The sequence below is a fragment of the Chelonia mydas genome, chromosome 7, assembly GCF_015237465.2.
Source record: "Chelonia mydas isolate rCheMyd1 chromosome 7, rCheMyd1.pri.v2, whole genome shotgun sequence".
In the NCBI taxonomy this organism is placed as follows: domain Eukaryota; kingdom Metazoa; phylum Chordata; order Testudines; family Cheloniidae; genus Chelonia; species Chelonia mydas.
The window spans coordinates 37,292,430-37,314,223 of record NC_057853.1 but is presented as its reverse complement, the minus strand read 5'-3'; the positions used below and the strand labels follow the sequence as shown (position 1 = coordinate 37,314,223).

The 21,794-nt window shown below is 40.2% G+C and overlaps 2 protein-coding genes across 3 annotated transcripts in view; one reads left to right on the top strand and one right to left on the bottom strand.

Moving 5' to 3' along the window:
- Window positions 1–21,794, top strand: part of SYN2 (synapsin II) — a 402,447-nt gene that overhangs the window by 248,909 nt on the left and 131,744 nt on the right. For both annotated transcript variants that reach the window (XM_037905072.2, XM_043551313.1), the window contains exon 5: window positions 5,127–5,216. In XM_037905072.2, coding sequence (XP_037761000.1) covers window positions 5,127–5,216 — 90 coding nt within the window. The remainder of the gene's footprint in view (window positions 1–5,126; window positions 5,217–21,794) is intronic.
- TIMP4 (TIMP metallopeptidase inhibitor 4) overlaps window positions 9,951–21,794 on the bottom strand; it is a 53,224-nt gene continuing 41,380 nt past the window's right edge. The window contains exons 3-5 of the mRNA XM_007056482.4: window positions 14,666–14,780; window positions 13,693–13,817; window positions 9,951–13,409 (exon numbers count right to left, since the gene is read on the bottom strand). Of these exons, the coding sequence (XP_007056544.1) occupies window positions 13,212–13,409; window positions 13,693–13,817; window positions 14,666–14,780 (438 nt within the window). The 3' untranslated portion in view covers window positions 9,951–13,211. The remainder of the gene's footprint in view (window positions 13,410–13,692; window positions 13,818–14,665; window positions 14,781–21,794) is intronic.

Sequence of the window (21,794 nt, the reverse complement as noted above, 5' to 3'; positions counted from 1 at the left end):
TGAAGTACACAATAATATATAGTTCCACCAAGATGCTAGGACTATAAACTTCTAATCATTGGAGATAGCCAGTCTGGAGTAACTCACTTCAATATCATACTTAAATTACCCCCGTTCCCCCCCCCCCCCAAAACCATGCTCTGCAGTTTCAGCATTACTTTTAGTCTTTCACTGGTACATACCTGTAATTAAGTGCACTCTAATAGAATGCAAATAGTAAGCAAGGTCATTACCCAACCCTTTAATTGTGATACTAACACAAAGTGAATTCTATAACTGTTAGCCGTCTGCCTGCAGTACAGTATGTGCAGTCAAATTTACAGTGTCCCATTCACTTTGTAACAAAAACCCATAAGCCTTTTATATTAAATCAAAGATCTCTCTGGCTAAATACTTCCTATTTTCTGTGTGATGCATTGTTGGAGAAGTGGTGCAGCTGGCCGTTCACTGCTCTCTCTCAGAGAGAAACATCTATAGGCAAAGATGAAAGAGACATTACAAAAAATGTTCTAAAGCCACAAGAATTTTTTTAAGAAAAACCTTGAAAGCCGTAAATATATTTAATTGTGAATCTTTCTCATCCTTGTCACAGCTGAAAAAGACAAAGACACAGTCTTTAAAAATGAAGAGGAAACTCAACTAACTAAAATTAGAACCAAAAGAATGTGAACTTCTTTCTTTTATAAAAAGTTGAAAATTCTCCTGGTGAAATGTGAAGCCCTATGGATTTATTTTTTTAAAAAGATAATGGTTAAAATACCCCAGTGTTTTTGGCATCCTTATATAATACTTAACTTTATTTTTTATTTAAATAACATATGTCTACTTATGTCTTGCATGTCATGTAAGTCCTGTCACTGAAGACATTTAAAAGTAGTCTAGACAATTAAGAATGCACTAGACAACCATCTTGCCCTTGCACAGGGATGGACGTTAGCCTAATACAGTAGGTTAGCCTTATCTTGACTATGATTTAAAGATGCGAGTAGGCCTTGTTTGAGTTAAGTTTTAGAAGGTGTTAGTGAGATCAAACTAGCTACCATGATCTGACAGCACACTTTTAAATCCTAACCTACTCATAACAGGCAGGGAGAGGTACAGCCAATGTGGGAGCATGTGCTGCACCATTCTGAACAGTGGTACAAGAGCCACGCTGCCTAGGTGCAGCAGAATTCTCCAGGGGGCACTGTTCTACCTTGAGTCACAGTGCCTTCTGGAGCTGCCACTTGTATTGTGCACATCTGCACTGTGACCAATATGAGTCTGGGTCTTTGAAACCATGAAGGCTACTCCAAGGCTTGCAGTTAAGCATATTCCTTGTGTTTTTGCAGGTTTGGAGCCAAAAAGAAAAAAAACCCTATACAACTCAAGATAGGGTCTGTTTATAAACTTTGAATGCACCTCTGGATTTGCATTTGTGAACATCCTCAGACCTGATTTTGTTTGAGTTTGAATAGGTCCTTTAATGGTACAAAAAAATTTTAAAAATTACATATATCCAAAAATTGTTACATTGCCACTTTTTAAAAAAAGTGTTATGACTATAATTTATGCACAATATCTAGCTCCTCTTCCCCAGATTTTCTTAACTTTAAAATACTTAACAAAATGTAATCACACCATAACATCAGGGGTATTCTGAAAACAAAAGTATGATATAATTTGAGATGGAAAGTTTTGCAAAGAGAAATGGAGTAAAGTAATATTTAGAGATAGATCTGAGAGTTTGGTTTAGGCATTTCTCTCTCCTGAATCCTGTTTTTAGTCCTCATTTTGTTTGATGTAGAGACTTAGACCAACATTGCTCTTGCTGAGAAGAAATGTTTTCTGTACTGCACTTTCTTTCAATGTTGAGTATGGAGCGTTATATACATCAGACTTATTTGTCTCTAAATTCACTTTTCGTGTTCATCTTGAATTCCAATTATATTTAATTACTTAAAACATGGTGCAGATTCTCCATTTTCTTTAGATATTTGATTGTTTCACTGTTTGCTAACCACCATAGTGAAATACAATAAACAGATCATGTCTTATTGAGAAGGTTTTATTTAAACAAATCTGTTTAAATAAATGTTTTTTAATATGGGAGCACCATGTTTTCTGTATATTCTGAAACAGCAGGTAGCATAGCAAGAGTCATGTGCTTGATAGGTAGAATATGTTTGTGATTTCAAATACAGGGGCTTCCAGTATTTTTTTATTGGAATCAGAATAAATCAGGCCCAGATTAAGCAAGTAGTCCTCAGTGCACTTGTACAGGGCCCCCCAACCATTGGGGGAAAAAACAAACCAAAATTGAGTGGTGCTGTGACCCCTTCCTTGCTCCAGGTTGCAATGCCATACACTCACATTTGCCTGGTCACCCCTCTTGTCCTGGGGGCGAGTTCTTGGTGGGCTATGGAGTGAGTGGGGAATGATTGGGAGTCTGCGGGGTTGGAAGCCAGTGGAGAATGTTGGGGGAGTGGGGTTGGGCGGCTGTGGTCAGTGGGTCTAAGATGTTGGGGGTTGTGGCAAGCAGCATGTTTGTCAGGGCGGCTGTCAGGGTAAATGGAGGCTGGTGGCAGATAGTTGGGATATATGTGGAGTGGGAGGGGCATTCAGGGTGTGTGTGGAATGGAGTGGGAGGGGCACTTGAGGGTGTGGGTGTTTGGGGGAGAGAGGGACATTCTGGGGTCTATGTGGGATAGGCTATGTATGGGACAGGAGTGCTTCAAGGAAAGTGGGAAGCCCCCAATTTCCTTAGTGCATGAGGCTCCAATGTTCCTTAATCTGAGACTGGGATAAATAATAAACTGTCAGGAATCCTACCCATAAGCCTCTCTGTTTTGGTCTTCTGCATAACATTTCCTTTCCCTTGGTTATAACTTTGTATTATATGCTATCCAACTAGTTGGACAAGGTGCATGAGGTAATATCTTTTATTGGACCAACTTGGTGAGAGAGACAAATTTTTGAGTTCACACACAGCTCTGCTTCACATCTGTGTATCTCGAAAGCTTGTGTCTCTCACCAACAGAAGACGGTCCAATAAAAAATATTACTTCAAACACCTTATCTTTCTAATATCCTGGGACTGACACAGCTACAGCAACGCTGCATACATCCAACTAGTTCACATTTATTCATCTTTTGCTGAAAGCTACTCAATGTAAAGGCATTTTCCATGGGTCTTATAAAGTTAAACATGTGTTTCTGAAAAACAAGAGCTAAATAAACACCATTAAATTAATCAAATCCTCTGTGCCAGTTGTAAATCCAACACAAAGCTTTCATCAGCCTCATTTCCCTTCTACAGTTTTCAGTATGACCTGAGTTCTAAACTGTGTGACAGGGTCAGGCCAGATGGCTATAGGAGAGTGATAGAAGGTAGATATATTAGCCCCAGATTAAGCAGGTCCCTTTTCCCTGAGTAAGATAATGGGCTGTTGCAGAACAATCAGGAAGTTGCTGGAACCAATTCAGGCAGGCTAATTAGGACACCTGGAGCCAATTAAGAAGCTACCAGAATCAATCAGGACAGGCAGGCTAATCAGGGGACCTGGTTTTAACAAGGACCTCACTTCAGTTAGTAAGGTGCGTGCGAGGAGCTTGGAGCAAGAGGGTGCAAGGAGCTGAGAGTGAGAAGGCGTACTGCTGGAGGACAGAGGAGTACAAGAGTTATCAGACATCAGGAGGAAGGTCCTATGGTGAGGATAAAGAAGGTGTTGGGAGGAGGCCATGGGGAAGTAGCCCAGGGAGTTATAGCTGTCACAAGAAACACTGTAGACAGCTGTGATCCACAGGGCCCTGGGCTGGAACCTGGAGTAGCGGGTGGGCCATTCCCCCAACTCCCTATTGGATACAGGAGGAGTTGACCTGGACTGGGGGTCACACCAGAGGGGAAGGTCCCTGGTCTGTCCTCCAACCCACTAGGTGGGCCAGCAGAGACTGCGGGAATTGTTCTCCTTCCTTTTTCCCATGCTGGCCAGTGATGAAATTAGCTGAGTGGATGGCAGGTTTGAGCCACTAGCAAAAGTGGCCAAACTGAGGGCTGCTGTGAATCTCTGAGGTGAGCAAATCCGCCAATAAGCGCAGGACCCACCAAGGCAGAGGAGGAACTTTGTCACAACTGCTTTAACAGAGAAGATATTTTATCAAACTACATCATGGTAGAGTTTTTTTGTTCTTCGCTTTCTTTTTTTAACCAGAAAAGTGTGCTGTCTGAAGCTGGCATATTAACAATTAAATACATGACAGGCATCTACATGCTAAAAGCTTTGGAGGCTTGAAACCATAGTGGATCTTCTGACTGCCAAACTCTTCTTGCTCCCTAGAAACCTTACTTGCTTAGCTGTAATGTCAACTGATTTTGTTTTTTACTGTTATAATACAGCCCACAGATATTTCTGAGTAGTATATATTTAATATGGAATTCCTCTTCATTATCTGTCCTAAACTACTGAATAGTGTTGCTTTGCACTGTTAGTTACTGCAATCCACCCAAGAGGTGACTGCATTTATGTTTTGGGTAAACTGTTGCATACAATACACATAACACATATTCTGTTAAATAATTGGGATCTTTCTAAACTAAAGGTATTGAAAGGATGGTCTTGTGGTTAAGACACAGGACGAGGAGCTAGGAAATTAAAATTTTATTCTTTTCTCTCCTACTGACTTGCTGTGTAATCTTGGGAAATCACTTAGTGCCTCTCTCTGTTTCCCCTTCTTGCAAAATGACCTATTAACTTCACAAAGGTTCTGGGAGGCTTAATAGATAATTGTGAAGTACTTCAAGATTTTGAGATGGAAGGTGCTACAGAAATGTAACATTTCTTATATAATTATATTATCACAAAATACACATAAGATATGTCAAGTATAAGATATCTAAAGACATTAGCCTAATGTATGTTATCTGTATATATGCAATGGAATGATTAGCTGTTACATGTGCACTTCATTAGAATATAGAAAGAACCACAGTCTGGCTGAATTTAAAGCAACATAACATACATATATGTGTTTGATCTTGAGTTTTTGAAATGTACAAATTAAGATGCAGAATGACAATTTGGAGGTCATATCAGCAGAATTTGGTTTTTGTCCTTCAGCATTGTTATTTCCTTTGTTTTCTTTTACAGTTTGCCCAGCTGGTGTCCATCTCCAAAACTCTGGGTGTGGAGAAGTTCCCTCTAATTGAACAAACATTCTACCCAAATCACAAGGAAATGGTAGGTGCAAACAGTAACATTAAAAGCCAATTACTGTATGGATGGAACTGGAGTTATAATCACCCATGATTCCTTCATTCACTGTCTATTTTTTTTAATGACCTTTTGGAAATTTCCAGTGGCATAATACTGAGCGACCTCTTGAAAGCATCTCTGTGGTAATCGAAAGATTACGGCCTTCAGCTTTGAGATAGACAAACTGGTTCTAACAAACAAAAGAATATAAATGCTAAAGTGCAGGGACTATTTCATGGAAGTGTTGCCAGTCTAGTCCTGTGTGATGCATCCCAGAATACTTATTATCTTTATTGGTGGTGAGTAAGGCTGTGTGAAATGTTTGCATGGAACGGCAAACCCATCTAAAATCAGGTTGTTTCAGTAACTCTTACCTTTATGCACCTGAGCTGATGCTGTTCGCAATTCCCAGATTTTCTGCTCACTCAACAAATGCTCACACCTCACCCAGGGCCCCCACATACTACGTACCTTTTGATGCAATTCTCCAATGGTTCCACAAATCTGGGGTCTCTCAGAGGCCCCATGTGGCTGCTTCCTCAAGCGTCGTCTTTGAGGAATCGCCAAGTAAAGGCTACTACTTCTATTAATCCATGAATTTCTGGGGGTTGAAGGTTCCTAGCCAGCCACACACATCACATGGCACTAGGTGCAGATAACAATCCTGTTCATAATGCCAGTTTCCTATCTGTTAAACAAGCTGCTGAGGCCCCATAATCCCCAACTCAGTAGTCTCAATAGCTAAGCAACCACATTAAGGAGAACAAATGTCATAATCCCTAGTGCATGGTTGCTAGGTAACACTGGGAATTCCCTGGATAACTCATCAGGAATTTTGGGGTAGGTAGCTCTTCAGGCAGCTCAGTTCACGGTCAGCTGGCAGCAGGAGCAGGTGAGTTTCACTCCCTTTTATGGGGGAGGGGAGCAGATGCTTTCTGCCTCCATATGAAGACCCACATATGTGTTGGGATTCCCTCTGAGACCGCTTTCCATTCAGCTTCCCAAGAACTCAGTTCGACTCCCGCCTTTGTCACTCAGGTGTCTTTGTTTGGCATACAGCACTGCTACGCTGAGTTGATTGATACAGGATACATCACAGCTTCAAAGTTGCACACAAACCTTCTCCCTTTGTGTACATTACACATCTCATTGCATTTACTATACTTTGCATCACACATTTTTGGATTAGCTTGGATACTTTTCAGGAACCAATCCCTGTGCAGCATCCACTGTCCATGCACTGTCCTTGCTTCGCCTTCCTCTTTATCTCATCTCTACATTCCTAATTTCTTTCGTCCCTTGTATCTAGTTCATAGTAAATAGTTCCCTGTGTGTTCTCCCTCTTATCTTAGTTGGCTCAGACATTCTGTCGTCTTAACCTGCTGACCTGTTTACTTGTCTTATTTAGCAGACATTCTGTTTTCAACCTGATGATTTATTCCCTTCTCTAATTCTCTCTCCCACAAAATCAGACCTCCCTCCATGTGTTTATTACATGTGAAGGTGGAGGCTTTACACAGCAGCTCATTTAATAAGACACTGAAGGAGTCAGGACTATCCATCCAGCATCCTACAAACACCTGGGTAGGTCCAAAGGTGACACCTGGAGTTCTGTGGGTGGGCTGTGAGAAAACCTTGGTCCTTTCTGAAGACATCAAAAAGTAAACACGGAGGGAGGACCGAAGCGCTGAGAGTAAATAAAGGTGATGTTTTTCTGGAGATTCAGGTTTATGTAGAATATCCAACCTGCTAGCAAACTTGCAAGAGATGGTCCTCCGCCCATATTTAGAGCTTGCAGGATCTGCATGACTCTCACAGGCTTAGTGTCTTATCTTGCAGCCTTCTTTTAATTTTTCTTTTGTTATTGTTTCTAAATGTAGATTCTTCCATAGCTATATTTGTCTAGAGGAGAGGCATTCAACCCTGCAAAGCTGGAGAGCCATTTCCCCTGGAACGAAGTAGCAATGAGCCACAAAGCAGTCTCAGCACAAAGCCCCAACTTTACCTTTCAGTATCTGTTGTGTAATGTTGCGTCATCGTGACTCAAATGTACCATGTACTGCTGCAATGTCATGATTTGAACATTAGCAATCAGCAGTAAATTATAGGTCATTGAACCATGATTGCTGCCTGCGTAGCTCCATTTGACACTACATTACTCTGGATAAAATCCTGCCTGACCCTATTAAAATCAATGGCAAAATTCCCATTGACTTCAGTTGATTACAGTTTCATCCACAGTCCCCTGTCTCCCTCTCTAATCACTTTCTGGCAACTGGGCAGCATGAGACTATTCTACTCTGTCTTCTCAGCTTTTGCAAGGAAGGCAAAATCCCTGTTCCTTTTTACGGCTGCCTGGTGCAGAATCCTGGCTGTTATGAACTATTAGCTTAGCACTCCCATCCTTCCTCCTACCCCATGTGCAACTTCAAGTGAGAGGAGCTTAAAAAATAGCCACATATTTGATGTGAAAGGTGAACAGGAGCTCTCCAGGAAGAAAGTTACTGATCTAGAGCAGTGAATTTCAAGCAGTCCAAACCCCCAAGGATCTTTTGAGAATAGGGAGGACCTTCCCTGACATGAGCGTTGATGCATTTGGTAGCAAGGTCCAAAACTTTGTCATTTTTCCAATTTTTGAAAAGTGAAACATGAGAAATGAACAAGTGTCCTTTGTTTGGGGGATTAATTCATTATAGATAGAGAGTAAGAATCACACCTTTTCAAATCATAGTATATCTTTTCACATGCTAGATACTGTACATTTTGTTAGGGTACTGGAGATGGCCAAGAACAAAGCTGGTCAGTATTGACCTTCATGTGACTCATTTGTGCTCTTTCAATTATTTTGCTAGCCTATAAAAGCCTATTTTTGCCTGTACATCTGCTAACTGGAAGTTACAAAAATCGAGAATAAAATATCCCATTGCTCAGTCTCAATAATTGGTTGAGGTTTCAGTTAATTTGCTTGTACCTCGCATATAATGCCCTGCAGAAAGACCAACATCTTCCCAAGATCCACTGCTGGCTGCTGTCTTAAAGCATAGATTGAATTCAGATCCTGAAGTTGAAATGAAATCTTGGAAAGCTATTAATGTGTATTTATTTGTGAGTGCATAAAATATTGTTTGACAGATGATGGGATTGTTCTCAAATGCATCTTGCAATATGTTAGTTGTTTCTTGTCCTCTTACCTATTTGGATCCTATACAGCAATAGTTAGTGATTGAGCAAGGAGGTTATTATTTTGCCTTTTGTTAAACTTTTGATTACAAAAGGCTTGAGTGAGTTTGTGGAGTGTTGACAAATTTCCTGTGTCATTAATATTATTTTGAAGTCAACTCTTCTTTGTCTCTGAATTGGATTGTCGTATATTGTCGTGTATATTTCAAATGTGCTACAGTGACTGAGGAAAGTTCGATGTAGATTTGTTTGTTTGTTTTTTCCCTCTGGAGGAAGTTTTGGAAAGTCTGTGGCTCAGAAAAAATATGCTAGATAGCTTTTATTGGAATTTCTGTGGAGAGATGTAAGATGATCCAGTGAGGGGAGTTTTCTCAGTAGATGAGCTGAAGCCATATCGGAGTAATAATGTTTATTTAAACATTATTAATATCCAGCTTGGTTTGAGATTGCTTTGACCTCTGTAGATAATTTCTGATAATTTCTTTTTAAAGAAGGTCTTTTTCTTCTCTTCCTGTACATCCTGGTCCCGTTTCTCCCCCAGGCATAAACTGGAACGTGTTTTCTACAATTTAAAACTGTATATCTTGGGATAAGAGGGTATTCCAAAGCTCTGAGAATAGGAGATTTTGAACTCAGCAGGGTTGATGTACTGTTATGCTTCTATTTCTTTTGCTGCTTTCATACTCTAGTGATCATTTGTGCCTGGCTCTCTTGTACTGTTTTTCCAAAGGCAATAAAAGGTAAGTAAACAAAGATAGCATTCTCTGATGCAAGCTTGGGAGCTGCTTTAATGGAAAGCTTTTTGGAACAGGGACATTTCACTTAAAAAAAAGTGATTGAAACCTTACAAAATGGTGCTTTTTGAACTCATCAGAGCTTGGATCACATGTTTGCAGCTTTCCTTTCAGGAATTAGTTTTCTTTTTTCACTAGATTTCTGCCTCCTTACATTCTCCCATGAAAAAAGTGCCCTGTTCAGGCTTATTTGTAGGACACATTGATAGCATTTAATCAGAATTATTTTAAGAACAGGAAGACAGTATTTAGCTATTCATAACTAAATGATTTCAGTAATAACCTTTGATTTTTTTCATTTTTTTTCACTTGCACAGCCTCCCTTCTCTTACGCTTTTCCAACTGTGAATATGAGTCAGATGAGTTACATTCAAATCAAGACCAAATGATATAGCAAGCTGCATTTCATCCTTGACCTTCAATGTAACACACACACACACACACAGAAGTTTTAGGAACTGGAAAGCGGACATTCTCTTTTAAAAATAGTTTGTTGGTTCTGATACATGAATGCTAATGCAGTGAAAATCTTAATATGAAAATACACTTTGAAAGCTTTACTGTAGGTGATTTTTTTCCCCTACCATCCTTGTCAATACTGAATCTCAGTAAAATAAGTACTCATGTGTACCTTTTGATGCTCTGCCTCCCCACTTTATTGTTGTTAGAACGACAGATTCTCTGTTCTCCACAATGGAAAATCTAGTCAGATTTAAGTTCAAACAGAAATCAGACTCAACAGACATTAGTTTTGAAACACCTTATATTGGATAGTTTATGGCAAATCAATTGTAAAATGTTTGATAGACTGAATATAGAAAACTGATATTTCATATAGTAAAATTCACACTTAAGAGTTTTGCTTGAAATATAAATCATATATAAATATTGAAGAAAAAAGGTACAATATATGATGAAAGAAGGCAATGTGTGTTACGTTCATTGAGTTTAAGGCCTGCTTACTTTATAATTTTAAAATATAAACAGAAGTGCAATAAACAAGTTACAAAGCAGAAAATATCCATTTACTACATAGTGCTGTTCAAAATACACCATTACAATCAAATGAATTTGAAAACAAATACCCAATGTACATGTACTGTAGACTAAATTAGCCATGTGTTTGATAGAAAATGTGTCTGATCATAAAGCTATTGCAGCTTCATCTGGGAATTGTTTTGGTATGATAGAAGGCAATAAGTTTAGCTAACTACATATACCTATAGAGTATATTCAAATATATGCACTGCACTAGCAGTTAATCACACTACCAAAAATTTTATCTACAGTTCATTTTTGTTTTTGGAAAAAGCGTAGCTTTCACAGCATATAATTTTTATAAATAATCATAATAAAAAATGTATGGATAAAATTAGTTTTTGCAAACTGCATTTTTAGAGCAGAATACTGGCTGGGTTTTATGTTTATCAGAAGAAATTAATGGTATTTTATTACATAAAACAGTAAAGTTGGTCTAATATAAAATAAAGGGTGAAATGTTGATTAAGTAGTATTGGTGACCTACTCTTCCAAGAAATAATGCTTTCTGTCCCCAGAGGCTTTATTGACTACTGTGTTCTGTTGGAACTGAAACGATACACTTTTCTTGAATTATTACAGCCCATTAATATTTAATTTTATATAGATTAAGGACAAAATGTTCTCTGTACTGCAATAACTACACAACACTACTTTCTATTTTATTGTAAAGCAACAAGTATAAGCAAATTCAGGTGCAAGGCAGAATCTCTGATCTTATCCCACCTTTTGCTCCTAAGAAAGTGCAGTGTCAATGGTACTAGCATGTAGGATCATTCATTTTTTGGATGTACATCTCAGGTGCTCTGTGCTGTGCTAAATTAAGTTTTTCAGCCTTAGTGCTAAATATTCTTCTGTTTATGTGACTAAATAAGATGTTTGAGATTCTAACATAGGTATTTTTGTTTGGGGTTGGGTTGTTTTATTTATTTTTATGGTTTCATTTTTTTTTTACAGTCATCCCAAAAAGAGATGATGATTTTCATGCAAGTACCGGTATATGAGAACTAACAAGACAGATACCCCCCAACTTGATGTGTTGCATAAATATGTAAATACTTAGCCAGAAAATATTTAAATATATTATTTGTTATGCTATTACAGTAGCATCTTCAAACTTGTTATTGTCAATTGTGTAAACATGGATTTACACAATTGTAAAAACATATATTCATGCTGTAGGGGCATCAACAGAGACAATAAACTACAGAGTGTCATGAAAACACCTAGTTATACAAGTATGCATTGTTTGCCCAATGTAATAGACGTGCACCTTCCACTGAGCTGAATGGAACTACTGATGAGCATAAACTTAAGCATGTGCATACATTTTTATAGGATTGCGGTCTTAGAGCTGCATGGCAAACTAAGTGTAGACACTACTCAGAAAGTAGGATTCTTAACCCCATAAACTATAACAATTCCAAAGACCATTTACTCCATTACTGTATCATGATGTTTCATTCAGTACGTTCCAAAGCTACTGAATCCATTCATATAAAATAATAAATGGCTCTATTCAAACCTGAACTATTTTTGATGTTCAAAGTCATTAACCTAACTATTGTTCTCAGCTCTCATATGGCAGCTCCCTTTGCATTAATTCTACATGGTGAAATTCAAAAACACAATGAGGAGCAGAGTATTTTTGAGGTGGTTCTGACCTGGCCATATTTAGGAGATATTGGAAATGTCAGAACAGAGTCTTTATCTCATGAGGATTCCTACTCAGTTTCTCAAACCCAGAGGTTCAGATAGATATGGATAATTATTCTCAACTTTGGTGCCAAACTTTTGAAGTTTGCCATCCCTTATTAATTTGCCTCTTTAAACTTAAAAACATATGGCAATTAATGCATGCTCAGTATTGTGTTTTCAAATCTTAAAATCTTGCCTTTTTTTTCCCCCTAACCTCCAAAACGATAACACTTTTCTAGTACATTTTTGCAAGCTGCAAAATTCATTATCACAAAGTGCAAATGACTACCCAAAAAATGGTAAATTTTGTATTGAAATCTGAAGAATTAAAAATCATCAAATTTTTTGGGATTTCTTAAAGTCACTCTCATGCTAAAAATGGGGCTTATAACAGTAGTGAAATATAAGAATAATGTGGTGTCACATGTATAGAGGCTTTTCCAGGTGCCATTGCTACACTGACAATGTTCATGCTTTACTTTTCCTGTAAATCTAACTAGTCTAAGGGTGCATATTGTCATTTTTTTTCTGTTGGTGTAATACCTAAACATTAGAACGCTTCTCTTTACAGATGTGCCAATCCATTGGATCAATGAATTGGATAGGCGTTTGTGATTATCAAAGATATATATTTAATCTAATTACAAACAAATGTTATAATACACAGTAAGAAATAGGACATTTAAGTAACATACAAAAAAGAAAAGAACATAGAAGTTTTTAATCATAAAAAATGTTTAACTTGTTTCAACAAATATGAAGAAAACATGAATCTTTGAATCTTTTTTACAGCACATTGTTATAATACTTTACATATACACTGTACAATATTTTTTTTATCAGAAGGCTTCCATACAGAAAAAAAATAGTTGTATAAAACATTCTTCACGTATCAGAAAAACTGTTTTGGACTGAAACACAGGGTTTTCTTAATCTGCTAGGTAACTGGAGTAGGGGGCAAAAATCTGATCATTCTTTTGTTCTTCTACATTCATATTGGTAAAAAGGAAAGTTGTTATGCCTCTGAGAACACAGAGGACCATTCTCAACTAAAGCCCCTGTACACAAAGCAGAACTTTATAAGCTACCTCCAAGAGATTTGTTCCTCTTCTTGCCTGGGTGCCAATTCCACAAACTCTGTACTTTACTTGTACAGCACAATTTGTTTTTGTTTCTAAGCAACAGATACATAAGATGTTGGCGGTTCAAAGCTGTGAGTGTGCAACATTTGATGGAATTAGCCTCCCAGGCTTTTTAGGAAGTGATCAATTTAAGGTTCGCTGATGTCAGTAAACTCTTTCTCTGGGGGAGGGCCACCTCGGTACCAGCTGCAAGTGCCATCGCTTCGCTTGATACAGGCATAATGCTTGGCCTGGTGCCCATATAGCTTCCTTTCTATCAGCCAGTCTGTCCAGAGACACTCGTTTGGTGTAGTGATTGAGCAGGGCACCATGTAGCAGGTAGTAATCTAAATGTGAAATATGAAGTTAGTTCAGTGTACTCATCAAAATTCCCATTAAAATGACATTTCTCATTTGCTTCACACTTTTTCAGCATATGAAAGTTTACTCACAATGTCTGTACTGATCTTGAAATAAGTAGTTATGTGGAAATCAAATAATTTATAAAATGTATTCTGCATAGGACAGTATTTTTGCAGTTCCCACCAAGAAAAAAAATCTCTATTTCGTCTAAGGATTGAGCCTTGAACATATTTGACAGTCACTGTTACTGCTGATTTCTATACTTACTTTGCAGCCACAGCCCATTTGGTACCTCTGGTTAAGACTCTTCTTTTGAGACAAGGATAGATCATCCCATGGTTCAATGTAATTGCATAAATGGATGAGAACTTTACCATCATTTAATATTTGGCCTATACGGGGGGAAATAACAAAAATAAGGTGTGTGAACCAGAGTGTACTGTAAACCCTAGTCTACATTCTAAACTCTAAAGTTTGAAGATAATAGCTCCAAATAAGTCAGATTTCACGTGTTTTCAGTAACTGTTGTTTAAATTGCAAGTACAACTGCTCAGCTTAACTATTGTGCTGTTACATGCAGATTGAAAAATGTTAATATTTCTTAAAAGATGCTGATGGTCTGCCAACAAGGGATATGAAAACAGTACTATGTGAGACTAGAATTCAAAATCATTTTACAAACATCTGGCAGTAATTAAGGACCCTATCCTGCAAACACATTTGGCATGTGAGTAATCCAATTGAACTCAGTGGGACCACTCACGTGTGGAATTGTTTACAGGATTAGGGTTTAATTTAGTAATAGGACAAAATAATGGGCTGAGACCTGCTAGAGAGAGGCCAGCCTTTGTAACAGAAATTGCTATTTACATAATGATATTGACCTCCTTTGTTAAAGCACTCTGAGATCTACTGCTGAAAGATGAAAGGTACTATATATAGAGCCTTGCACGGATACAAAATTTGTATCCCCATCCGATCCACAATCTGCAAAAATGGTCCATGGGTATCCACATCTGCGAATATAAAGTGGATATCAGATTTGCAGGGCTCTAGATATATAAAACCAAGGTGGTATTATCAGTATGTTACTCTGTAGATTTTCATGTTAGTATCACTATGTCCATAAATTACTAATTACAGCATTAATTCTATATTTGGTACAAAATCAACTAGATAAATAATTAAACATTCTTTTTGTTATAAGGATTTTATATGTTAAGATTTGTTTGTATTTTACCTGTGAGGAGATATTGCTTCTTGTTGTTAGCTTCTAGTTTCACTCCACAGAGAGATGAATCAAAAGGAGTATAGACATATTGAACATCTTTCACTTTTTCAAACCCCTTAAACATCTGAAATTTTTCCAAAAAAAAATAAAAAGAATGTGTTATTGCACCAAGAATTTTCTTTGGAAACAAAAATATGACTTGAATAAGCCAAAACTTTAGAGTAGATGAACGATATTTGAACAAAAATTTGAACCTCAGCAGCTCCCATGGGCAGTGACTGAAACAATGGCTTGATGTCTCTCTTTGAAATAGGGATGAGCTCAAGCCGTGAAGTCTGAATCTATATCAGAACTTCAAAACCTTACCTACCATTAAGGGTGTTAAAATCTGAGGTTTGGCCCAATCTATAATTTAAAATGAAATGTACTCCATTGTTCTGAGATAAAAGGCAAGGGAATTATGTCTGCATTTTATATAATTACAGATTTTAAAAGGTCCACTCTTCAGGAGGGTTTTCATAGACCATTCAGATTTTTAAAATGTAAAAGACTCTTTATTGGCATCTTACATTTAAGGAGCAATGGAAGAATTCAGCCACACTGCAGATACCAAGCCATTTTAAAAAGCACATTACAGTGTTGACTCTCCAGAGACGCAAGTTGATCTAATTGTATTCATTTGGAGAAATGTTGTCTTTGTTACAATAATGGGGTGTCCTGTAAGGAACATCATGCAGTTAGCTTGAGAATCCCAGATTCTAATTTCTGTCCTTAGTAAAAGCTGTTAAAAACTGCAAAGGAGACTGTTGATACTCTTCTAGTAAAATGTTAGTGAACATGCTTCTCTATGTATGTCTCCACACAAGATAGATCCACTGGTGGTGCAGTGAAAGAACCTGTGCGGAATAAAGTATACTTTTGCACACAACTCCCTTATCTTCAGTGGATGCTGCTTGGACGTATTCAGGGCCAGAACTTGGCCTGCTGTGATTTTGGTCTAAGAATAATTGGAGTTTTGCCTTCATAAGGAGTATGGAACAGGTCCTTAGATTTTACAGCCTGCAGCACTCAACTGAAATGGGAAGTTTTAGTAACAAAGCCGAGGCAATACTAGATATGCAGCATGCTGTCCAAATAGTACTTCCATACTCAGTTCTGAAATACATTTTTAACATAACATTTGCAAAACAAGTCTAATTATACCCAAGCATGAGAGGTGCTAATCAATTTCAGAATGCCTGTTATCACCTACAATATGATATAACTGAAACTCCATCAGAGAGGAGGCCCCTTTTGTTTACATCATGCTGTGTGTTGACAGGTTCACAGCTTCCAAGTATAGTTGGCATTACTGGGAAAAAAAACTGTCATACTCAAATTCTTCTCAAGGGATTTAAATACTGTATGGGACTTGCAAATATATTGTAAATGTGTTGGTTTTCTAAAGCCTCTTGATTAAAGAATGAGAAAAAAGCCAAGAATTGACTGTTGCCATTGGATCTCTGATGTAAATGGTGGGGGGTCCCGGGAGGGAGCAGTCGGGACAAGGAGCGGGGGGGTTGAATGGGTCGGGGTTTCTGAGGGGGGCAGTCAGGGGGAGGTGGCAGATAGTGGGCAGGGGCCAGGCTTTTGTGGAGGCACAGCCTTCTCTACTCGGCCCTCCACACCATTTCGTAACCCCGATGTAGCCCTCGGGCCAAAAAGTTTGTCCACCCCTGGCCTACAGCCTGAGTTAGCTCAACTCATCAGATACTAACATAATCAAACTATGCTGCTAATCCAATAATTTTTGCAACTCCAGTGTTATTTCATCATGTGGCAGCTTTCATTTGAGTTAAGCTAACTCAAACACAGATAATTCAACTTAACTCGGCAATGAAGACATTGCCACAGGGACTTATCTGGAGGTCTAGCCAATGATTTTTTTCAAAATGATTTGGATTATGTTAAAGAAGTGGTTCAGATTTATCCCAGTAAATAACTTCCACTATAAGTGGTGCACTGGGGATTTTTAAAACATAAGAAAATGTGCCATGCCACACTATGCTGTGGACCAGTTAGATCTCTGGTTTCAGTTGGATCACTTCTAGATAGGAGACATCCAAGGAAGTCCTAAGGACTACAGACAGTGGTACTGGTGATTCAACAGGTGGAACTCTTCTCTCTGTACGCACGGACCAGCCTGATATTAGAGAACACTGTCTTCAGGCAGATGTTGTCTCACTGAGATATATAACTGAGGCCATGGCCACTTGTAGTCATTTAAAGATCTCATGGTACTTTTCTTAAGAGTATGAGTGCTAACCTCCATGTCCTGATTACATTCTGTTGCTGTAATTACATTCTGTCTCCTATATTCTCCAGGCATTTTCAGTTGTATGAGGCTTTGTTCTTCCTTTCCTGAACTGTTGTGCAGGGTTGCTGTTCTTTGTTTAAACATTTATTGTATTTTTCACTAAATGTGGCTGTATTTCTCTACCAGTATATCTACCAGTTTTTCACTTGTGCCCTGAATTCAGCCCTGGAATAAAACTGCATTCATGTGTACTAAAAATTAATTTTCTCTGTATATCAGTTTAGGTTTGTAAAGTGTTGTGGTTTCTTGTGGGATGGTATTGTTTATATGGGCCTCATTCTACCACTCTTATACTTATCAGTGTTTAGATACACAAGCAGGCCCTTTAAAGGAAGTAGAACTACTTACATTATGTACCTGGCTATGCAAGAGTGGGTGGCAAAGTCAAGACTTCTTATTATTTATATTATAAAAGCAAATATTATCTACTAATACATCACTTTCTATCCTTTAGTGTTAGTGCAATGCTCTAAATATTTTTCCAGTTCAAGAAAAGAATAGCAACTGGAAAAATTACTATCTTACCTAAATTTAAACACCTACCAGTAAATATAAAATAAGAGTACAAAGCATCAGTACTTCTTTGTACTGTGTAATGTAAACTGCTTGTGAGACTAGTAGTAAAACTGTGTTGCTGCTAGTTACAAAATATTTTTAATTGTGCTAATAGTTAATGCCCTAAATTGTGAACATTTTGACACTATTTCTTTAAATCTTCTAGACTTAGTCTTCTCTGCAATGGGAGGGAGCAATGCTTTTAACATAAACATTAACACAACTAAAAACGGTTACTAACCTTCTCGTAACTGTTGTTTTTTGAGATGTGTTGCTCATATTCATTCCAATTAAGTGTGTGAGCACCGCATGCACAGTTGTCAGAAAGTTTTCCCTTAGCAGCTCCCGTCGGGTCAGCTGTGGAGCCCCCTGGAGTGGCGCCTTAATGGCGCTCAATATATGCCCCTGCCAACCCAGCCCCTTCTCAGTTCCTTCTTGCCAGCTACTCTGACAGAGGGGTAGGAGGATGGGTATTGGAATGGATAGGAGCAACACATCTCGAAGAACAAGTTACGAGTTGGTGAGTAACTATTTCTTCTTCGAGTGCTTGCTCATATCGATTCCAATTAGGTGACTCCCAAGCCTTACCTAGGTGGTGGGGTCAGAGTTATGGAATCACCGCTCTGCCAAAAGCTGCATCATCTCTGGCGTGCTCGATGATGGCGTAATGAGAGGTGAAGGTATGTACCAAGGATCAAGTTGCTGCCCTGCAGACTTCTTGGATCAGGATCTGGGCCAGGAATGCCGCTGATGAGGCCTGTGCCCTTGTGGAGTGTGCCATAGTGCTGGGGCTGATATCTTGGCCAGCTTGTAGCACGTATGGATGCAGGATGTGATCCAGGAAGAAATTCTTTGAGATGAGACCAGGAGTCCTTTCATCTGGTCTCCTACTGCTACAAACAACTGGTTTGACTTCCTGAACGGCTTAGTGTGCTCTATGTGGAAGGCCAGTGCCTGCCTAACATCCAGAGAGTGCATCCTCTGCTCGCAGCTACTGGCATGATGCTTAGGATAAAAAACAGAAGGAATATGTCTTGGCTGGTATGGAAAGATGACACCACCTTCAGAAGAAATGCTGGGTGAGGCCTAAATTGCACCTTATCCTTGTGGAAAACCGTATAAGGTGAGTCAGAGGTGAGGACCTTTAAATCAGAAACCCTCCCTGCTGATGTAATGGCGACCAGGAAGGCTACCTTTCACGACAGGTAGAGGAGGGAGAAGTTGCCAGCCATTCAAATGGGGGCCCCATTAGCCTGGAGAGGACCAGGTTAAGGTTCCACGCAGGAACAGGCTGTCTAATCTTGGGGTGTAGCCATTCCAGCCCCTTGAGGAAATGTCTTACCATGCGGTTGGCGAATATGGAGAGTCCGGATACTCCCGGGTGGAAGGCCGAGATAGTAGCAAGGTGTACCTTGATGGATGACGCTGCCACGCCTTGTTGTTTCAGGTGCAGAAGGTACTCTAGAATGAGTGGTATAGGCGCCTGGAGTGGAGGTGTATATCACTGGGCACACCAGCAAGTGAACCTTTTCCACTTTGCTAGATAAGTGGCCTTGGTGGATGGTTTCCTGCTGCCAAGTAGGACCTCTGTTACCAGTTCTGAGCACAGAAGTTCCATGGGGTTTATCCATGAAGCTTCCAGGTTGTGAGGTGGAGGGACTTGAGGTCCGGGTGATGAAGGCGACCGTGATCCTGAGCAATCGGGGCATGCACTCCAGGAGTGTGGTGTACCAGTGTTGCTGGGGCCACCAGAATTACCTCTGCTCTGTCCCTGAAGATCTTGAGAAGTACCTTGTGCACGAGAGGGATCAGGGTAAAGGCATATAGCAGTCGGCCTCCCCAGGGTAGCAGAAGCGCGTCCATAGTCGAGCCAGGGCTGTGATTCTGGAAGGAGCAGAACACTGGGCACTTTCTGTTGCTCCGGGTGGCAACAGATCGACCTGGGGAAACCCCCACTTTTGGAAGATGGAGTGTATGACATACCGATGGATGGACCACTCGTGGTTGTGGAACGAGCTGCTGAGGCGGTCTGCTAGTTCGTTCTGAACTCCTGGGAATTAGAATGTCTCCAGGTGAATGGAGTGGGCTATGCAGAACTCCCATAGCAACAGGGCTTCTCAACAAAGGGGGGAGGAATGGGCTTCCACCCTGCTTGTTGATGTAAAACATGGCAGTGATGTCCGTCATCACTGCCATGCACAGTCCTTGCACCAGGGCCTGAAAAGCCTGGCATTCTAGTCGCACCGCTCTCAGCTCCTTGATATTGATATGAAGGGGGAGCTCGTCCTGTGACTATAGGCCCTGTTTTTGGAGATCTCCCAAATGCACACCCCAACCCAGAGCTGACGCATCCGTTACTAGGGACAAGGAGGGCTGGGGGCTGTTGAAGGTGATTCCTTTGCACACCATCTGAGGGTCAAGCCACCATTGGAGGGACTCAAGAATGTGTTCTGGGACCTTCACCACTGAGTTCAGGCTGTTGGGCCCCGGGCAGTAGGCAGATGCAAGCCACACTTGCAGGAGTCTGAGTCTCAGTCTGGCATGCCAGACCACATAAGTGCAAGCTGCCATCTGGCCAAGGAGACTCAGCCATCCCCTTGCAGTAGTGGTCAGGTACCTCCTGAGACCTTGAATAATATTTGACATGACCTGGAAATGGGTTTCCAGTAAAAACTCCCTTGCCTATACCAAGTCCAGCACCACTCCGATGAACTCTATTCTTTGGGTCAGTGATAAGATTGACTTGTTCATGTTGAGGAGGAGGCCCAATCTTTCGAAAGTGGACCTGAGATTCCACCTTCTCCCTGGTGCGCCCCCTGAGCAGCCAGTCGTCTAGGTATGGGTATACCTGCACCTGTCTCCTTCAGAGGAAGGCTGCTACAACCGACATGCATTTCGTGAACACATGGGGAGCTGTCGATAGACCGAATGGGAGGACCGTGGATAATGTTTGTGGTCGATCACAACCCATAAGAATCGTCTGTGAGCTGGCTGAATGGCTATGTGAAAGTACGTGCCTTTCATGTCGAGGAGGGTGTACCAGTCTCCTGGATCCAGGGAAGGGAGAATTGTGCTCAGAGAGACCATGCGGAACTTTAACTTCACCATGAATTTGTTGAGTCCTCGCAGGTCTAAAATAGGTCTGAGACCCTCCCTTTGCCTTGGGGATTAGGAAATAACGGGTGTAGAAACCCTTGCCCCTTAGTTCCTGAGGAACCTTCTCCACCGCTCCTATGGCGAGGAGTGCCCGCACCTCCTGGATAAGGAGTTGCTCGTGAGAAGGGTCCCTGAAGGGGGACGGGAAAGGGGAGTGGGAGGGAAGGGAGGAGCTGAATTGGGGAGAATATCCCACTTCTACCATGCGAAGAACCCAGCAGTCCGATGTTATCAGGGACCAAGCGCGGCAGAAGTGGGATAGATGATTCATAAAAAGAAGGGTAAGGATCCGGTGTCGTGGTGGGTGTGCCGCCCTCAGGTGTCCCTTCAAAAGGCCTGCTTAGAGCCCAACGAAGGCAAGCGATCACAGTTCCAATGACCATCACTGGCGGTAAGAAGGAACTGAGGACGGGCTGGGTCATCAGGGTCAGATATTCAGCGCCATGAAGGTGCCACTCCAGGGGGCTCCACAGCTGACCCAATGGGAGCTTCTAAGGGAAAACTTTCCGACGACTGTGCACGCAGTGCGCAAACACCTAATTGGAATCGATATGAGCAATCACTCGAAGAAGGAATAATATTTTTGAGAGGAATAGCTTAAAGAAGTCTCTCCTATATGAAAAGTACTAAATAGGCCCCCTGGGTAACATAAAAGTAGGCGGAAGACGAGGAGGAGCATTTTGCTTAGTTTGTACAGTTGCAGTCATATGTAAAATTTAATCACTAATGGGATCTATGAGAGTGATAAGTCTTGCATCCCATGGCTAAATTAAAGGGCTTGAATGGACTTCAGTGAAACTGATGCTATAAGTTCAGCTTTACTACCTTTCCCATAATAGACTGTGTGACTTCATAGCTTGTTAAAGCAACTGAGGAACGATTAAAAGAATGGAATAAGTTTAGCTTGATAGCACTCCAATAATAGCTGTATAGATAGTGCTTTGAAATTGTGGCTCAGACTGGAGCTTGGGCTCTGAAGTTCACCCCCACCTCTTTAGGCTTCAGAACCCCAGCCTTAGCTTCGACTTCAAAGAGCTGTCTTTACAGCTATTTTTAGAGAGCTTGCATCTG